Source organism: Diplotaxodon limnothrissa, linkage group LG12 (genome assembly GCF_057381915.1).
Source record: "Diplotaxodon limnothrissa isolate DT_005_m linkage group LG12, D_limnothrissa_male_GT1.1, whole genome shotgun sequence".
In the NCBI taxonomy this organism is placed as follows: domain Eukaryota; kingdom Metazoa; phylum Chordata; class Actinopteri; order Cichliformes; family Cichlidae; genus Diplotaxodon; species Diplotaxodon limnothrissa.
The window spans coordinates 37,736,253-37,756,733 of NC_140607.1; the positions used below are offsets into that span (position 1 = coordinate 37,736,253).

Consider the following 20,481-nt stretch of genomic DNA (forward strand, 5'->3'; position numbering starts at 1 on the left):
AGAACGTTGGACCAGGTGTACACCAACATGGCGAATGCGTACAGAGCCCAGGCTTATCCCCACCTGGGTCTGTCAGACCATCTCTCCCTTCTGCTACACCCAATATACACACAAAAGATCAAGAGCACTGGGATTACAACCAAAACCGTGAGAACATGGCCGCAGGATGCTATTCCGATGCTTCAGGACTGTTTCCACTGCACAGACTGGGATGTATTCAAGGTGCAGGACACTGACAATCGTGTCGCATTGGACAGTTACACCTCCACTGTCTTGGACTACATCTGTTTCTGTGTGGACAATGTAACAACTTGGAAACGATTCCGTGTGTTCCCTAATAATCCACCCTGGATGACACACGGAGTTCAACAACTTATTCGAACAAGGAACAACGCTTTCAAATCCGGGGACCAGGAGGCATACAGTGCTGCCAGGGCCAACCTGAGAAGAGGCATCAAGACTGCCAAGCAGCAGCACAGGAGGCGTATCGAGGCCAGGTTTGAGAACAACACAAACCCAAGGCAGGTCTGGGAGGGCATCAGGGCTATCACGGACTACAAAAGAAGAACACCATCACCCTCAGCCGACAGTTCTACTCTGGCTGAGGATCTAAATCTCTTTTATGCCCGTTTTGACAGGGAGAACACCGACCCTGTCCTGTCCCCTCTCCCCTCAACCGACCCTGCTCCGGTCCTGAGCACTCATGAGCTGAGGCGTGTGTTCCGGAGCATTAACACCAGGAAGGCGGCCGGGCCGGATGGAGTGCTGGGCCGGGTGCTAAAAGACTGTGCTGCGGACCTGGCGGACGTCTTCACCTCTATATATAACACCTCGTTGTCCTGTTCACTGGTACCATCCTGTTTCAAAGCAGCAACCATCGTTCCCATCCCAAAACAGTCAAATGTCACATGTCTGAACGATTTCAGACCTGTGGCACTCACCCCCATTCCCGCCAAATGCCTGGAGAGACTGGTCATTAAACACATCAGAGCTGCTTTTCCACCATCCCTGGACTCGCACCAGTTTGCATACAGGGAGAACCGGTCAACCGAGGATGCGATCGCCACAGTGCTGCACACATTACTGAAGCACTTGGAACACAGGAACACCTATGCATGGCTCCTCTTTGTAGACTACAGCTCGGCTTTTAATACCATCCGGCCATACAAACTCCGTCCCAAACTCCACCAACTGGGACTTAACTCCTCTCTGTGCAACTGGATTGTGGACTTCCTCACTAACCGTAGACAGAGTGTCAGAGTGGGTAAGAACACCTCTTCCACCCTTGTGGTCAACACCGGTGCCCCTCAGGGGTGTGTTCTGAGCCCTCTGCTATACACTCTCTTCACCCATGACTGTATTTCCTCCTGCGCGTCCAATCTCATTGTTAAGTTTGCAGATGACACTACAGTGCTCGGACTTATATCCAACAATGATGAGACAAACTATAGGACAGAGGTGCAACAACTAGAGTCATGGTGCCACGACAATAACTTGGTCTTAAACACCAAAAAGACCAAGGAGATCATTGTAGATTTCCGGAAGAGGGGTCATAACAACCATCTGCCTCTCTTCATTGGCAGTGAGGCGGTGGAGAGGGTGAGCAGTTTTAAATTCTTGGGGGTAACTGTGACCGAGGACCTGTCCTGGGGCAACCATATCACCTCAGTTGTACGGAAGGCCCAACAGCGCCTCTACTACCTGAGGAGACTGCGGAGCGCACACATTCCCAGATCGCTGATGTTGAACTTCTACAACTGTGCCATCAGCAGCGTTCTGACGTATGGATTTCTAGTGTGGTTCCCCAGCTGCACCAAGGCCGATCAGCAAGCACTCCAGTGGGTGGTGAAAGAAGCTGGCAGAATTATTGGAACAAGTCTGCCAGAGATCAGTAATATCTTCCCCACTCGCTGTCTGAGGAGGGTGCACAGTATCCTGCGGGACCAACATCACCCTGCGCGCCACCTTTTCCATCTGCTGCCCTCAGGGAGAAGGTACAGGTCTATACAGGCCAGAACATCCAGACTGGCCAACAGCCTGTATCCACAGGCTGTGAGGCTCCTGAACTCTCTGCCCCCCTCTCACGGACAATAACCATATCCAACTTCTTAATAGCAATGAACTGGTCTGCATTGGTGCATCATATCTTTATTCTCTTCCCCCTCCTGCCCCCCCCCCCCCCCCTTTCTTAAATAGATAACTATCATATCTGATATCATATCTCACAGTACAATAATATTGAACGGGTTGCATTGTTGTATTTTGTCATGTTTCTCAGGTCTTTGTCTGAATTTCTACGAACATTATTGCTAAGGATTGTCTTATTGCATTGGAGTCACACTGGGTTAAATATGTACACTTGGGTTTTAAGGGGTATTTATTATTTTCTTCTTTTTTTTGGGTTGTATGGAAGCCCCAAACGCAATTTCATTGTTCTTGACAATGACAATAAATAAATAAATACTAAAATACTACAAATATCAGCCAGGCTCTTTTTAAAGACGCACAAATTATTTCTATAATTTCCATCACCTTTTCATTCCACACAGAAGTGTTGTTGCTGCTTGTTTTGGTGGTTTTGTGCTTGCATTCATCTTCTTTTACAGGTTTCACAGGATTCTGTTAAATAATTGTCAGTGTAAATATTAACCTCAAAGAGCTCTTTGAGGAAATAGAGCGATGCTGACCTGTATCACCTGGCAGACACTAAATAGATCATCGTCTCCTCCTCCCACTCTTTTTACTGAGCAGGTGGTTTTTGCTCCTTTTGAAAAGAGGAAAATATTGTTTCTGCTTTTACGATGTTTTATGAACTTTCATGTTTATTCTCTACTTTCAGTTTTTTTCTTTATTTTTTTTTAAGAGTTTAACTCTTAATATTTTTATGTTAGTTTGAGATCAGTTGACTTCCTCCACTGTCAGTCTGCTTGTACTTGAGTTACAAATACTGACATTTGGAGCCTTTTTAACCACTTTGAGGTCGTTTTCCTTTTTGGCATATTTACTGTCTTCTAGCTGCACATAAACTCAGTCTGACTCAGAAACAGGATCCTTTAGTCATCACTATCAGTAACTGTTCTACCAGACCCAACATGCGACTTGACTAACTGGCATTTTAAAGGCAGAAATCGTGCTTTTTTCACTTACAGTAAATTGACCTTTCAATACAAAGACAAAAACCAAGGATGGATCCATCTACTCCATCAGAAAAAGTTGACACATTATGTGATCATTCGACTGACAGACGCGTGTTGCACGAGGATTAAAGAGTATAATCTGACATGTAATCATAAAGTTCTTCACTGTTTTCATTAAAGTTGCTGTTATCAGCAAACTGCCAGCTTGTCAGATTCTTATCACTCACATGTGTGTGTCTAGAATACACAAAGGGCCTCCTCCAGTGGGACAAACATTTCTCTTTTTTTGTTCTTTGTGAAATTTTCTAAATGTTATTTTCTTAAGAGGACAAAGTTGGAGGGAATCAAACCAGCGACTACACTGATCCTGTTTCTGTGTTTGCTGCTGGTCGCACTCCTGACGGACTCTTCACCTTACTTCTGCTTTTGTGTTGTTGGGTTGTTCTTGACATCAGAGTTGGGGGGACAGAAGTTGATGTTTGACTTTGCTCAGGTTTGAGCTCCAGGATGAAATCACAGACACACAGAACTTCTAAAAATAGCAGCAGCGCAGGAAGCAGTCCAAAGGTGCACAAGGGCATGACCTTTAAATTGAATTCAGGTATTAATTTTATTTAGCTTGCACTAAGAGTAACTACATAATCCCATCTGTGGAGGTTATTTTAACCATTTATGAATAAACTTATCCTATAACAAGCCACGTCTTTATGATTCATTCCTGAATATGGCTGATTAATTCTACATGTCCTTGGTTGTTATTGGAAATTCAACTAAATAAAGAAAAACTAGTCCTATTTTGCAGAAAAGAAAGAGCACGCTCATCTAGCAGACGATTAATAATGAATGCAAATGAGAAGATTCATTTTCCTCAACTTGGGAGGTGACAAGAAATGAATTATGCAAAATCTATGATTTCACAGAATCTTCCCATCGGTCTTCTGAGGAGACATGAGGAGGATGGCAAAGAGCTTTTTAAGATTTCATACATGTGTTCATCTCTGAAAATCACACTTACCAAGAATGTGAGGGGAGGCCTCATGTTCTTGGATGATCACATGTCTAGCTCCAGGAGGAATGAGAAACATCTTAAGGTAACCTTTGCCAAGTTTGCAGCATCAGCAGCAGCAGAAGCAGGACGGGGGGGGTTAGGAAAGATAAGACAGAAACGGTACATTAAGCAGATACAAGGATAGTCTGTTCGGTTTGCTGAGGCTGACATCCCGCATGTTCCAGACATTTTGTTCACTTTGCTCTACAAGGATGTTTGAAGAAGTTAAAGAAGGAAGAAAATGCTTGGTTGGCTTTCCTCCTCAATGTAAAAAGGTTCTATTGAAACAGGCCCTGAAGGTTTACTCGTGTCTATTTGGTTATCAAATGAGAAAGTCTCTGAAAGGAAGCCCATCGTCCTTTATTTCTGCTCACACCGGCTCTGTGCAAACAGGATGTATATGAAGAGAGCCTTCGGCCGTGTTTCAATAAGGAAGGAGGTAAAAAGCTTTTCAAACTACAGACCAGCAAAGTTGTCTGTCAGGGATGTCTGCCTCCTACAAACCCACCGTGACTCACCAAGTACATTTCGAGAGTCCTCTGTTTCATTTACAAACACATTTCGAGCTCCTTTGGGCAAAGAAAAGGCGCCTCTCGTCTTCCCTTTGGAATGAAATAAATCATTAGTCAGTATCACATGTCCCCTCCTCTCGTTTTCACTGTCTAATAGCAAGCCTGTGACATCTACAAAAGCTAAGTCAGCTCTATAAAGACACTTAGTAACAGGGAACAGAAGAAACAGCAGCTTATGTCGAGTCTCTGGATCTCTACAGTGTTAAGCATCCATCTGTACTACAAGCTGGGCAGGAAATACTAGCAAAGGAGGCGCGGAGGGATTCAGTAACACTGGATACTTGCATATAGTGTTTTCGGACACAGCGGTTTCTTTTTGGGCTCTCTTGCTTAACTGTTTCCCTGTTAAAAAAGGTGAGTGGTTAACTGGGAGAGAGAGATGTGAGGAAACAAAGACGAATGATCACAGTTACATTAAAGTTCATCCTTAAACGATTTGATGAAGCCATCACATCGAGACTCGCACTTCAGTGAAATCCAATGAAATATGATCCATGACTGATGGAGCCGAAAACAAGGGTGGATTTTGGTGGTTTGGTTAAATGGCTGTCGGTGAATTTACAAATGTATTCAAAAATGAAAGCACATTATTAACATGCAGAAGGACATGATTATTTCTCTTTTAATTCATAAGAGCCGGACTGTTCAGAGTGACGGCTGAAGCAGCGGCGTGTCACTCCGGCCCTGTAGAGCCTTTTATTGGCTGCAAGGAAAAATGACAAAGATACAGCAGAAGGTGGTCATAATTACACCATTACACCAATATACCACCATTAATGTAAATCTGCATTATATTCACGGTAGAAAATAAATGAATAAAATCCTGAAAAGTGCAATGCAAAATTAATTCTTTCAACCACACTTGAATTTTCTTTCTTTTATGGAAACCTCTCATCTTTATGCTGTTTTTTTCATGTGTTCCAACAGGGCTGTTTTACTGAAACTGCATAAATGCAAATACAGTTTCTACCCATCTCCTCTTCTCTTTGCCGTTACGTAGATGACCTTTGTGCACTCATATAAACTTTGTAGCTGTGTCCAATGACTAAGCAAATAAAAAGCATCAACATCATAGTTTATATCAATATGTATCCAAATATTGATAAAGCCAGTGATTTTGATGACACTGAGTAAAAATAACAAGCACTGGCATCGATATATTTGATCCCAGACAAGTTCAGATTTCACTGCCACATCAAAATCTGCTTACATCAGAATTTGTTGTGTTTGTGGAAACACTTCATTACTGTCATTACTGCCAGCGTGAGGTGATTGTTATCTGGATAAAATCCCTTTCAAACACCCTGGTTTCTGTTTACATCCACCTCCTGCAAATAGAACAAATCAATTTTTGGCTGAGGAGGAGTATTTGCAGCATTTTTCAGCTGTATGGCTGCACAGCAGAGTCAGCTACCAGCTCTCGCACTATCCCGTATCGATTACTGACTACAGGAAATTATAAGTGGTCAGATTCCTCATTTGAGTCCGGCTGCATTTCAGTGGCTTACCACACAAGTCTGAAAAGTGGAACATCGAAAATGTTTCCTCGCTCTGCGACAGGCTCTTTATCCGTTTGCCACAAAGTGCTCTGCATGTTTTTGGGTTAACTGGGCTTCAGATATTAAATGTGTTTTTTAAACAATATTCTAAAAAGGGTAAATAGAGACACTAGAAACTAAAATGGGATAACCAAGTGTGGCATGCTGATAATGGGCTGTATCCGGTTGACTAATCAAGATCTATTTTAAAGCGTTTGCCACTTTGCTTATTAAATCAGTAGTTAAAGGAGTGCATGCTCTCATAACAGTTACAAGGCCAGAGAAGACTCAAGCTGAGACCTTTCAAAGCCCACATTTCATGCTGACAGTACGCTCTAGTATACAGCATTTACTGCTCACATTTAACCCACAGTGTATACACTTATGCAGACTGAGGTTATTTATGTTCAGTTATCATGAAAATAAAGTGAGGATTTCAGAAGGTGTCACATTACACAGGAAGTCAAGTGAAACAGTACTTTTCTCATCTTAGAAGCGAGCAGCTCAGATTGCTCTTGAACGACAGTCATGTACTGGGATTCCATGAAGTCATGTGACCTGCTGGGCAGAGGTAATGGCACAAAGCTTAGTGATGACTCACTTACAAATGGATTGCTGATTGTTTACATAAGAAGCTAGTAAAGCTAGCAGCTCACATTAATATAACCTTAGGTCATGTTAAGGTGACAACATCTCTCAAGAATCTCCCAAAAATCTTGAGCCTTCTTGTGCCGGTGGCGGCAGATGGCCCCGCCCCTCCCTGAGCCTGGTTCTGCTGCAGGTTTCTTCCTGTTAAAAGGGAGTTTTTCCTTCCCACTGTCGCCAAAGTTCTTGCTCATATGATTGTTGGGTTTTTCTGTATGTATTATTTACGGAGCCCCGCAGGGGACATGGGAGAAAAAAATATTAAGACGGACTTTTGCGAGATCTCGCAAAAGTTGAATTCCAACAATGGCGGCAGCTACTTAGTTGTAATATTACTCTTTCTGGGTCACAAAATACACTTTTAAGATATTTTGAGGCGTGAATGTAGTTGTGTAAACGTCAGATACCTGCTCGGTTTACAAGACATCACATATTTGCAAAAGTGCTCCGACATTTTCGGAGATCTGACACCCACTAGCTCGAAGCTAACGGGAGGTCGAGACCTACTACAGCTGGGAGGAACACCGCTTTCCCGGCACATCGTGCCTCGACCTCCCGGTCGGCTTCGAGCTGACGGCCTCCGAAGAATGCGGCTAAAACTTTTGCGAGATCTCGCAAAAGTCCGTCTTAATTTTTTTTTCTCCCATGTCCCCTGTGGGGATCCGTGTTTATTGGAGGGTCGACCTTACAATATAAAGCGCCTTGAGGCGACTGTTGTTGTGATTTGGCGCTGTATGAATAAAACTGAATAGAATTGAATTCTTCTGCTTTAACAGATGTGAGAATAGTGCCAACATGCAACATTTCAACATTTGAAGCTGATTTTAAACATGCTAAAGTGCACCAACTTATTTCTGTTTCTGTGTAAAAACTACAGTTTTTATAGATTTTTAAAGAAATTGTAGAAAAAAGTAAACAGGGGGTTGTAATTGGGCTGAACGCCACATGCAGGATGAGGACAGGTGAGGAAAGTCTGACAGAACTAAAGCATGAACTAATGGGTTTCTGGTGTTGAATGTGACAATACAGAAAACAGCAGCGTTATCAAACCCCGGTGCTATAATGGGGGAAAGTCTCTACTCTGCTTGTGAGAAGACCATGAAAATACAGCAAAAATACTGAGATGTTAATGACCATCTGCATTCTATATTTGTCCCCAGCATGTTTGTGGAGACTTTAGTAAAGAATACACCAAATGAAGATTTGAGTTTATCATTTATAACTTAATGTTTTAAATAAAAGTGACTATCTGCATGAATGATCAGGCAGTTAAGAAAAACGCAGTTAAATAAATCATTCATGTGACGACAGTAAATAAAACACAACAACAAACGAACAATGATCCTGTTTAAGATGATGTGTGTTAGCTCCGAGCTCTTACCAGCTTTCTTCGGCGTGCGGGTGAAGGTTCCTTTGACGGTGCGGCAGTGAGAATTGTCTCCACCGCAAACCCCACATCTGTCCTCAACCTTGCTAGAGCCAATTTCTCTGTCACAGCCAACTTTCTGGAGACCAAGAAAACAACAACACAGATGAACCCCGACTGCTTTTTGGCCGAGGGCACGAAGCGTTACCATCACAGCGTGTCTGATGCTAAGCGGACCCGGCAAATGTCACGTAACAGATTCATTAGCTGTTGGTTTATCAGCGCCAACTGGACACGAGCTGATGTTAGCTGACTGCTGTTGGGGGTGGAAGACGAGTCAGGTCAGCATTTAAAATCATGACCTCACCTGGATGATTAGACACATCGAGGGAATTTCTTCCTATTCCTCGTTAGATTTTTATTCTTTGCTAAAAGGTGTCAAGTTTTGACCGTGAGCCAAAAAAAAACTTTGTCCATGGAGCTCATCATCATCTTCAAGATATTCAGTAATAAACAGAGGAAACTGTTTGCTTATAATTTGCCATGCTGCTCTCACAACTGTCAACTGAGCTGAAAACAGAGTGAAAAAGGCCCAAACTCCACTGAAAAATGCCTTCAAACAGAAAAACAGACTCTTCTTTAAATAACATCTCAGAACAAATTAGCAGTACTGGATATAAACATCATAATGAAGCCACCTTCTTCCTTCACAGCAGTGAGTACACACTGTGGATTCAATCACAGTGAACCCGATGCTGGTTTACTTCCATTAACTCTGTGTAATTAAATGAATTTGTGCAAAGCTTAAGTAGTCCAGCAGTCTGCAGCTGCTAACGTGGCTGACGAGCACACACAGCTCGTAGAAACGTAGTTTGATGTAGTTTGAATACACCCTTACCACACACTCTCCACGCACGCAGATGCTGTAGGCGTCCTTGTAAGAACATCGTGTCCCATCATGCACCAGCACCTTCATGTACGCCACATCTTCTGTCTCCTTGGACTGGCAATACAAGTGGCATCTCCTGTTTGCTGCAAGACGATGAATTCTTAGATTAGCATAACAAACTGAAGCCAAGTGGTTTTGAAACTATCTAAAAGTTCCTTAGACAGAGAAAAAAAAAACACCCATCAATCTATTGTGGGTTGTTTTTTTTTGAGTGGTCAAAGGATGCTCAGGGTGCGTCGAGCTTCCTGCTTCCCGTGAAGTCTGGGATAGGCTCTAGCCCTGCTAAACGGTTAAGAAAAGTCAGTGGAGTTGGGAAAAGCTTGGATCGCTGAATTTTGATAATGCTAATAGACTGCATGAGCCAAAAAATGCTGGTGTGGTAACAAAATTGCAAAATATGCATATTCTACGTGTATTTCTGATTTTCCTGCTTTGCAAACTGTTACCAGTTTATTATTTATTGTTTGTGTTGCAGTGATTACAATGACCGCCTTGAATTTTAGGACATATTAACACTCATCAACACCCCGTCTACCTCATTACAATCTCATTATAATCAATAATAAAAAGTCTAAATATCAGGTAAAGTTACATTTACAACCTCACTGTTACATTTTAACCAGATTTCACAGATTCAGGCCTCTGTGCTCAACGACTTCATTAAACAAAATGAACATTTTCTAAACTGGACTGTAAAGTAGTGTGTGAATAATACCTGTATTAATATGCATGCAGACATGAGGAATCTGATACCGCTGAGTTATGTCTTAAAAGCATCGTATTAGCAGTCGTTCGTATGTGTTCATGTTTTCTTTCCTTCTCTGCATTTTGGGGCTTTTAGCTGTGCTCAGCTGCTTTTTTATGAAGATTTTCTTTCAATGTTTGGATGAGCCATCAACTTCCTCTGACTGCCAAAAAAATTGGCCTTTTGTGACTGATTCTGGCACATTTACATGATGAGCAGTCTCTTTATGAGAAAAATAACAAAAAGGAAAACAAAACAACCTGAAGGCTCCGAAAAAACTGGATCGTATGTAAAAAATGACAGAAAACCTCTGAATGCTTCTGTCCTTTCATTTAGTCAAAGGCAGGCTGGTTATCTGCAGTGTGGTGATTAGTTCTCGTCTCAAATGCAAAACTATTGCACTTCCAAAAAAAAGAATATACATCTGCAAAAATATGTTGCAACTGATCTTTTTTTAAACTATTAATTCATATTTTAAAAATCTGTCAATATTGGTTTTTTTCATTCTGTTCTTTTTAAAAATGTGTTTTTAAAATGAACAAAAACCACCAGAAAAACCTGTTCAGACAAAATCTGAACATAAATAACAAGAACATGCATGAAAACATCAGCACCCAACAGTCAAACCGCACCGCAGACATCATAAAAAGCTCTCTGCCTTCCACTGAAGGCCGTGATCGGATTTTAATTTCTCACCTTCCTGCAGTTTCTCAGTGTGCTTCCTACTTATTTTCTACATGACTGACTTTCCAAACCCCTGCCCAGAGTTTTGTAATTGCACAGGTGATCCATTACGTTTGCAAAGAGGGAAAGCTTGAAGGTTGAACGGGTTTAAATTGTTCATCCCAGCAGAGGGATGGAAGACTAAACACGGACGGGAAAAAGCAGAACGGAGAGAATACAAAAGAAAAATATGACAGAGGACACAACACAAACATTGCCTTTGCACAAAGGAGTGTGGCCAGCGTGGTGACGGGCTGGCTGCGTTCCTGTCTTCGCTATATGTTTTTTTCAGCTGTGTCTGAGTTCGGATCTCCTGCCCTCGTCTGCTTTCATTGTTCTTTTTGGGGCATAAAAGAAGCAGCAAAGCAGCCTCAGGCCTGAGCAAAACAATCTGTTGACATTTTTCTGGCTTACCATCAGGATGCTCGTAGGGCAGCCAGTGGTGTTTGGCATTTTGGAATTCAAAGTGGGAGTTGCGGAGCTGGCACTGCTGAGCTCTGAAATCTTCAAAGTGCCTGGGACAGTCATCTGCGTTGCACAACTGGTACTCGTAGTTTACTCCTGGGCAGTCCTGGCCGCCGTTCGATGGGCTGGGCAACGAAATGGATGAACATCAGAGGCGCCGATCAGACAGCGAAGACTTCTTATAAACTTTGAAAAGTGGAAACAAATCCTCCTCCACGGCTTTTGTTGTGTAAAATCCACCCGCACATTTGGCTAAAAATGATTCTCAGCTGTTACGGCTGGTTTGCAGGTGGAGCGTCATTTCAGGGCAGTAATACTATTTACATTACAGTTATTCATTTAATGGGAGTTGATTATTTAAATCAAGCCTCCTGAGTTTTGTTGAAATGACAAATACTTGCCTTTGAAAAGGATTTAAGAAGGAGAAGCCGTACGAATAACACGGATGATTTTACACAAAAGGTTTTCCAAACTTGAAGTTCTACACAGCAATATGAGGCTGAACATAGAGTCTGGTAACTGATCGCTTAGTGTTAAACTTTATATAAAGTCATTTTCACAATGCTTTGACTTCCTTTGACTAAAACCTACGAAGAGACAGGAGAACGCTGCTGTAAGCTGCTTTCATATCTGGCAGCCCTGAAAAACAGCATATATATAAATTAATGAGCTTTACACCAGCTGGCAGGCAGATTTTTGGTTGCCTCAGGACTAAACCAGTGCATCCCTGTTTCCTGTCCTTATACAGACTTTCATTTACCGGCCAAAAAGAGAACAGGTGACTTTCTCCAGAGGAGCATTCCTTCGGGTTTAGGAAGCTACTTAAAGACTCACATGACTCACAAATACTGGAGGTCTGTCACAAAAGTTATCAGTGTTAGTTTGTGTCATTGGAAAGTGATCATTAAGACAGTACGAAGCACAATATTCCACGGTCAAGTAAAACCGTCTCTTTTAATCCATTATTATTCAAGTATGATAATCATTCATCATATTTGAACAATGACACTTTTCTGTGGATAATTTCCTCTGTGTACCCCACCACAGTGGATTCTAAATCAAAGAATCAGGATATAACTGAAATGAAGACTTTACCTTTAATTCAGGCGTTTAATAAAAAGTAATTAAGTGTCTACAGCGGTGATTTAAATGGGAAGATTATGAAAGTTCAATTTTATTTATATAGCACCAAATCACACCAGCAGTCACCTCAAGGTGCTTGATATGTAAGGTAAAGAACCTACAGTAGTGTAGAGGAAACCCTCCCCCCTTGAGTAAGTACTTGGTGACAGTGGGAAGGAAAAACTCCTTTTTAACAGGAAGAAACCTCCAGCAGAAGGTGGCTCAGGGAGGAGGCAGCCAGGACAAAAGTCACGTCATTGTTCAAATACTTTACTATTTCTATTATTCTTGATGCCGCCCTGAATCTAATCAATGCTTGTCCACTTACGCAGGGTTGGCGCACTGACGGGTCCGTAATCGAACTCCAGTTCCACAGGAGCGTGAGCAGGAACCATATTTGCTCCAGGAGCCCCAGGCACCATCTTGCTTGACCTGATTAGGGTTTTTCCACATGCAGTGACCTTTGTAGCACCACTACATGAGATGAGAAGGCAAAGAGAGACGGGGAGAGTAAGCCAGCAGAGAAGGTCTCCTGTCTAAATGCTAAACTTTTTAGCCAGAAGGATGTGGGCAGGAATGTCAAGATTTCCGTGGTTACCACAGTTGCTCGTCCTGTGAAGTGATGACGTCATCAGAGATATTTTAAATGTTGCAGTAATCCTCCTAATGCTACTGGATTACCATGCACACTGAAAAATAGTGCGTGATAATGTGGAGTCCAGCTAGAAGCTGCGACAACAACATCTGAGCACTGCACGAACCATCTCCACCATCCACCGGCTTTTTTCCTGGTGGTGCCCTTATAGTGTTGGTCATGATTTATTGTATGTAGGTCTAATAGACAAACTCACTTTTCCAGGTGCACACTCGGTCCCATCGAGAGGTGGCCCTTTCTTGGTTTTACAGAAGTAGGGGTTGTCTGGGTGGCTGCACCACAGCTGTTTACACGGGTCAAATGTGCGAAACTGGAACACAGACAGCAAAAAACGTTAAGGCAACTGAAAACATGGCACACTATAGGTAAAAATATAGCTGCAGGATAACTCAGCTGCTCATTGTGTTGCCTAACTGAGTGAGCAGAATATGGTCACTTAAAAATAGCAAAGGAATGAGTATCTGTCAGACTTTCTTTTCATATAAGACAAGAATTTGTGTTATATCCAATATCCAAGAGTCCTTGATAAACTAAGGTGCAAAAGAAATGAACATAATCACCCACAGCACAAAAGTAACGATGAAAGTTGTCTGATAAAAGAGGGAGACACTCTAAAACTGTATGTAGGTATTTGTCGTTCTCACTTCTCTTTATCTACCAGAGAGGGCTGAGTGGGCTTCTTTGATAACGGCTTTTTATTAAGTTCCTCGTCACGTAAGGTGGTCGAACATTTCTGAGGGATCTAAGCAGACAATCAGATTAATTCGAGATAACTTAAAAAGCGACAGTTAAGCTGCCCAAAACATCTCAATGACAAGAGACTGTGCGACAGTTCAAGAGCAGACGTCACTGGTACATCTGTGAGTGTCTGACAGTCAAACAGCTTCCTTCACGTCTGCAGATAAATGTGTGACGCAAGAAGCTTTTGGTTGTTTTTGGCTGTTGATCTCCAGACAATACACAGTTTATAATGTGTGCTACGTGCTAACAGGTATCTCCCAAATATTAACACGCTCGTTATTTTTCACCATGTTTGTGTCATCATCTGTTGCTTCTAAAAGAAACTGGTTTCCACTGTCTTGCCCTCATCCAAAGCAGTTACTGGTACGACATTAATGTCTGTGTGAAGCTATCTTCTTATTAAGTTCACCTGGATTGGGAACTAGTTCCCCCGTCCGCCTCGTTAGCAGTACTTGAGAGCACCACTGATAAAACTGGGACATCTGCAGAGGTTAATAAGCCTTTCTGAACATGTCTGCTGCGGCCACATCTCTGTTGCCGGTGCTTTGTTTGCAGCAGCATAAACACAATTACCTGGAGGGACTTCTTTCTCTAAACAACAAACAAAAATCTTTTTAACTTGTGCAGTGCAGCAGCCCCAGTGGGGCTTAGACAGTCTGCTTATGATTTGTATACTCGGGGTGTTTGGCAGAGGTGGGACCAAGTCATTGTTTTGCAAGTCTCAAGTAAGTCTCAAGTCTTTATCCTCAAGTCTCAAGTCAAGTCTCAAGTAATGTCAGGCAAGTCAGAGTCGAGTCTCAAGTCACTGGTGTAAAAGTCCAAGTAAAGTCACAAGTCTGAAATTTTGAATTTCAAGTCCTTTCGAGTCTTAAAAAAAAAAAACGAAAAAAATAATGTTGCAGTTATATGCTAAATGTAAATATTAGACCATGTAATTTTAAAATCTGTGTTTTTCTCAACACATGACAAAATAGTGAACTTAGAAAATATACACAAATTGTGAAATTGCACCTCTTTAAAATGCAGCTCAATTAAACCTAGCTCCAAGAATAATTTTCACCGACAGTTCTGAGATAAGCTGCATGTTATTCTTGGATGCGCTTGTAGGACCAGCTTTAAAATCGCATGACAAAAATATCATACATAAATAAATGATATTTTTTTTTAAAATATCATTTAAAAAAAAAAACTGCATCACCAACGTAGCCTGGACAACATTTGCTAGTTAGATGAAGTCAGCTATCTCATCGTAGCATATTTATATGCATATTTATAATCATATGGTTCTTGGAGTGAGTGCATACACTCATGAAGTTTAGTAACTTCCGGTCACTGCAACAAGCCCAGGTACAGTTTACCGACGGATGGGTGCAGGACCTTGAAATGCACCGTGTAGAACGAAAGACCATCGTACGTATCATAAGTTTACCAGTCTCACAAATCGTCTTCATAAATACACATTCGTTAACCGTTTATTAATATAACCTTTGAGCTCAACGGTAATTAATTAGTAGTGGAAATAATTTCTGGTAGCATCACAGAAATGTAGCAGTGACAATAATATTGTATGCTGTAATCGTACTGGACAATTAGTGATACAAAACAACTGTTTTATCCTGTGAATAAAAGTATATGTTTTTGTCAATGTACCATAATAACAGAGGCGAAACGCAATATTGTGTCAGGACAATTCACTATTTATGCACAATAAATAAAGGAGCATAGCGCGACAATTTCTGTTCAGCGCCAGACTTGCTTGTAACCTATATCACCAATTATGTTATGAAAATGACGCATTAACTACAACAGCAGACTGACCTTCGTGTAAATGCTTGGAGCAGACTAACCTGTGAGCTGGAGTGTTCTGGGACGTTATATTTGATCTTTGAATGGCTGCAATCCAGGCCATCCGTCGCCTCTTTGTTACTTCGGAAACATGGCTTGAACAATTTCTCTTCAACGACGTAATCCGATAACAACCGATCTCTTTACCCGTCGGCTTCCCGTGGCTGTCATGCGACCGGCTATTGCAGTTAATAATACAACAGCTTCTTGACATTTTTGTGTTTCTTTTTATCGCTGTATAACTGATTTTAATTGAAAGCCTGCGTGCGCTAGTACCGCTTGCCACGAGTTCCCAGAATCCTTTGCGGTTCTACCCGTGAATGACGTTACATTTTCAATCTCTATATAATACGCATGTTAAATTTTATATTTGGGGTAAAATATCAAGTCTTTTCAAGTAAACCGGTTCAAGTCCAATTCAAGTCCCAAGTCATTGGTGTAAAAGTCCAAGTCAAGTCACAAGTCTTAGAACATTTTTTCAAGTCAAGTCTAAAGTCATAAAATTAATGACTCGAGTCTGACTCGAGTCCACACCTCTGGTGTTTGGATCCTGTTCAAGCAGCTCGTGTATTTTCATCACTTGCTAATCATTTATGCATTTAATCAATATTCAGAATCTGTTTGCAAAAACACGGTTTTTGGATGCTTTTTTTTTGTTTCCATTTGCAGCCTGTTCCCTTTGTGAGTAGTTTAACGAGTCTCAGAAAACCATCTCTGAATTATCTGATTTTCTGTTTTTAATCATCTGCATTCAAGAACAACGACCGGGCAGGTAAATGGAAGCCAGATATTCTCTGCAGTCGTGACCTGATGCAGAGGAGCATTTCTATGAAACAGCAGAATTAGTGGGCAAACAGTTTAACCTGGACAGAGATGGATTTTTAAACAAAACCGAGGCAATAATTTAGCTTTTTCTTGCAACCTTATGTAACATTATCAGCCTCCAACTGAACTGCCTTTCCCTCCTTTATGAGGCAATCATCAGGAGACAGAAAAACATCATAAATTCTTTGAAAGCGCTCGGGTATTATTCTGCACAAAGGAGCAAAAATAACACCTCCATGTTGCCATCTCGCTCTTATTCCTTCTTCCATTCCACATCAGGATGACATTTTGACAGTACATTGACTTCTTCAGGCCTGATTCCTTTTGGTTTTGTTAGTAAGGTCGCTCATCACATGTCTTTTGTTCCTGGTCAGAGTAAGGAAGACACACAAGAAGTTGTGTCTTTTATTTTAAAGTTCATTTGGGATTCTATTATTCTAACATCTAACAGCTTCACTAACTTTCTGTCCGATTCTTTGTGGAAGTTAAATTACAGCAACGGTGAGCGCGACAGCCATAAACTGCGGGACTGTTTTTGGTCTGACAGGTCGATAATCAGCTGTCTCTAAAGGACTGTGTTGTTGTCTGTTAGACATTTATCTGTCTGCACTGCGAGCACAGGCAGAGTAAGACATCTATAAATCAAACTCTCAGGCTAAAGCAAACTCAGGGTAACTCTACCACTTCATGTTTTTCTTTTACAGCTTTCCTGATGCTTTTGTTTGATGGAAAAAAGCTAAAACTAAAAAGGAGAAGCATCAAAAGCATAGAAAACATGGTGTATACATGTATATGGGGTGCATGTAGTATTACCTTGATAAATCTTTTTTTTTTTAATCTCCATATTGTTCAGCCCTTCTTTGTAAAAATTATTGTTTTTGAGACCCAACAGAGCAGCCTGCCTTCGCTGGCCGAACCTCTCTGATGTTCGGTTAAAAAGGCAAAACTGGGGCAAAATGCAGGTCAGGTCCACCTACAGGCAAATCCTGTGACCCAGAAATGTGGGTGTAAAGCTAACGTGGCCTTAATAGATGTAGATAAGCATGCAGGAATTAAACCGGCCACTTGATCTAAACAGTACTTCAGAATGGCCCAGTAAGCAGTAACAGCTGTAATCTGCTCAGCTGGGCAATGACACGCCTAATTTGTGATTTGCTCATTTGCGATGCTAAAACAATCATCTGTGCTAGCATCCAGCTTTTGTGGAAGAGTTAACATCATAGCAAACAAACCTGAACCAACGGAGGTTTTAAAGAGGCTGATCAACAGAGCGTGTCTTGAATCTCTTCACTTCTGGATTTCTTCTGCTTTTTTAACAGCTGCAGGCTGTAAACATCTCGTAGGTAACAGCGTAGACTTTTGTTAGGTTGAACTTGAGTCTTTGCTGTCATTGCACAGTCGTACTTAAATTAGACAATTGTCCTACGTCAGCACTAAAACACAACACAGGAAACTTTAAAGTGGAAAAAGTTTACTTCTCAGTGTAGATGAAGCAGAAATGTTTGCTTGATCTTACACCAAGCTGACACTGGAAATAATTCTGGAACATGAGGTGCAAAAAAAAGTTACTACTTGGCTCACAGTGTTTTATTATTGGATAATACTAGAGCAGCTTTTGAAAACGAGCCTTTCTTTAAAGTCCTCTGATTGGCTGCCCCTCATAAACAACAGGGCAACAGTAACTGGGTGAAAGTGACGCGCTCACAGAAGCTGAAGCTGCCTCCTGATGAAATATCATATTTAATTAGCAGTACAACAGGACTGGTACAACACTCCTGAGATGACCATCGCTTCTCTATGACGTCACAGAGATCCAACAGAAGAAAAAAAGCATTTAGAGCAATCAGTCCTTTTGTCTCATGGTGGCTATTTGCACATATGCTGAGCTCACTGTTTGAAACTATTTTTAATATGAGTGTGCATCATTTGAACTGCAAGTATATGACAAAATATGGAAAAGGTGCCTTTGAAGAAAACCATTATTTCTTTTATTTATTTCTTACGTCTTTATTATTTCTTCTGTGAGAAGAAAATCTTTCTCATTTATTACTTTTACACAAAAAAGCGACTACAGGTCATATCAACCTGAACACGAGCCGAAGACACTGTGCTCTCAGAGCGAGGTCTCTCTCTTCTAGGTAATGTGAAACGAGTTGTGTCAAATTTAAATAGCCGGTGATGTTTTTAAGTGTTTTAAATACATTTTTAGCTGTTTTTTATCATTTAGATGAGCATTAGATTAGATTAGCATGACTACAAAGGAAGCAGTCTCGGTATATGAGCAACCTGCTCTCGGTGGGCACATCCCTGCTGTCTGTAAAACCGCGAGCACTGTAATAAATTAAAACTCCATGATGTAAATGTCGGTTTAGATTAATTTCATCTAAGCACTTTAACAGGCCTTTTATTAGATTTGAAGCAGAGCACAGACATTAATGGCAAACCTGAATCAAGCAGTTTACATTTTGTACTTAGAGCAAACAGGAAGTTACACTCAGTAAGTTCAGTATTTAAACACTTAGCTGTGGCCGTGGTCTCACATCTACAGGGAATCTTTTGCTCTACAGTCACCAAATGCTGCATTAGGTGCACATCTAGTCACAAACCATGTCGCTGGAGAGGAAATGTTCAGTTTGCTGAGCAGAGATCTCGGCATGTATTCTAGACACACACACACACACACACACACGCACACGCACACACACACGCACACACACACACAGACAGAGCTCGGGCTGGAAACTCGAAATAATGAAATGAAAACTGCTGAAGTGCTCTGTAGCGCTGCGTGTAGCTGCAGACTTTCATAAACAGCAGAAGTGATCATCTGATGAATTTTTTAATAAGATGATGAAGAGGAAGGAAATTTTAAAACGGCATACAGCGTCTCCTCTTAGCAGTGTATCATCTCGTGAAATGAACAAATAATTACAAAGCAGAAAATAAGAACCAAAAATTGATCTTTGTAGAGAACAAAGGGCATCGAAAACTGTCAGCTACAACCTATTAAACCTCAGACAGAGCAGCCGGGCCTCCTTTTTAAGCTGAAATCAAACAATGCAGCCTTCAGCGATAATAGGACTGCATCACCGGGACTCTGTTGACTTTCGAAATGCTTTCAAAGAAATGCCAACCTCAGTGTAAAGTCAGGACCCCAGACATCGATCGACGATCGTAGCCAGACGCCCAATCCTCAGACTCTCATTCTGTTCCTACAGCTCCCAAAATAATAAGTCGTCTTCTGCAAGTTTAAAGCTTTTTTGAGTACAGCGTGACACTTTCTGCGACACATGATCAACATCATTACGTCTGCCTCTCATCAGGCTGCTGCATTTCTGACTTTTTAAAATTCACTTTTGTTGTAAGTAAAAAAATAAATAAAACAAAATCTTGCAAACACTCAAAGCTTAAGATTCAACAGCTCATACTGAGCATATCTGCATTTTTATTAGCGCAGTATTCACAAAATTAACAACTGGAAAAGCTCATTTTTATCTGTTATTTGAGCATCTCTGACCTGCTGGAAACAGATGACGGTAAACAGGGACAACGGTGATCACCCTGCCATCTGCAGAGGTCTGGGGAATCACAGGTGTGATTGAGGTTAAACGAGCAGGCTTCTGTTTGAAGCGCTCGATAACCTGCAGACGGTTTCTGATCGTCTGAGATTTCAAAGTCAGTTTCCTCTGGAGGCTGTGATCAGCACAGCTTTCTGCAGAAACCTCACTGAAAGTCCCTGCTCGCTCATCCCAAGAGTCTAAAGAACTAACTTCTTCAACAGTTTCCATAGGATATGTTTTAGCTGGTTTCTGCTATTGATTACATATTTTTTCATCTTTTACTCACAGAAGTGCAGATCTTGTAGCCGACCCCGAAGTCAAATCGACACTGCTCATCCATCGAGTAGTTGATGCCAGGAAGTTCAGGAATCTCCGGCCAGTCATGTTTGAAGGGGTCATCCAGGAGACAATCATACGTGCTGTGAGGACATGAAGGTTCATGTTTTCACTCTGAACAAGCCAAACAAAGTTCACAGGGCCAAAAAGGTTTATTGACACAAACTAGAGATCTTTATTTGAAAGGGCATCTGTACCTGGAAAGCCTG

At 41.5% G+C, this 20,481-nt stretch overlaps 1 protein-coding gene across 3 annotated transcripts in view; it reads right to left on the minus strand.

Annotated features, from left to right (window-relative positions):
* adamts3 (ADAM metallopeptidase with thrombospondin type 1 motif, 3) overlaps positions 1-20,481 on the minus strand; it is a 144,460-nt gene that overhangs the window by 24,455 nt on the left and 99,524 nt on the right. For 2 of the 3 annotated variants that reach the window (XM_085367580.1, XM_085367579.1), the window contains exons 10-16: positions 20,223-20,355; positions 13,162-13,275; positions 12,639-12,784; positions 11,138-11,313; positions 9,205-9,338; positions 8,322-8,445; positions 4,153-4,233 (exon numbers count right to left, since the gene is read on the minus strand). In XM_085367580.1, the coding sequence (XP_085223706.1) occupies positions 4,153-4,233; positions 8,322-8,445; positions 9,205-9,338; positions 11,138-11,313; positions 12,639-12,784; positions 13,162-13,275; positions 20,223-20,355 (908 nt within the window). Of the gene's footprint in view, positions 1-4,152; positions 4,234-4,703; positions 4,788-5,042; positions 5,100-8,321; positions 8,446-9,204; positions 9,339-11,137; positions 11,314-12,638; positions 12,785-13,161; positions 13,276-20,222; positions 20,356-20,481 lie in introns of all 3 variants that reach the window. The other variant, XM_085367578.1, reaches the window with a different exon arrangement.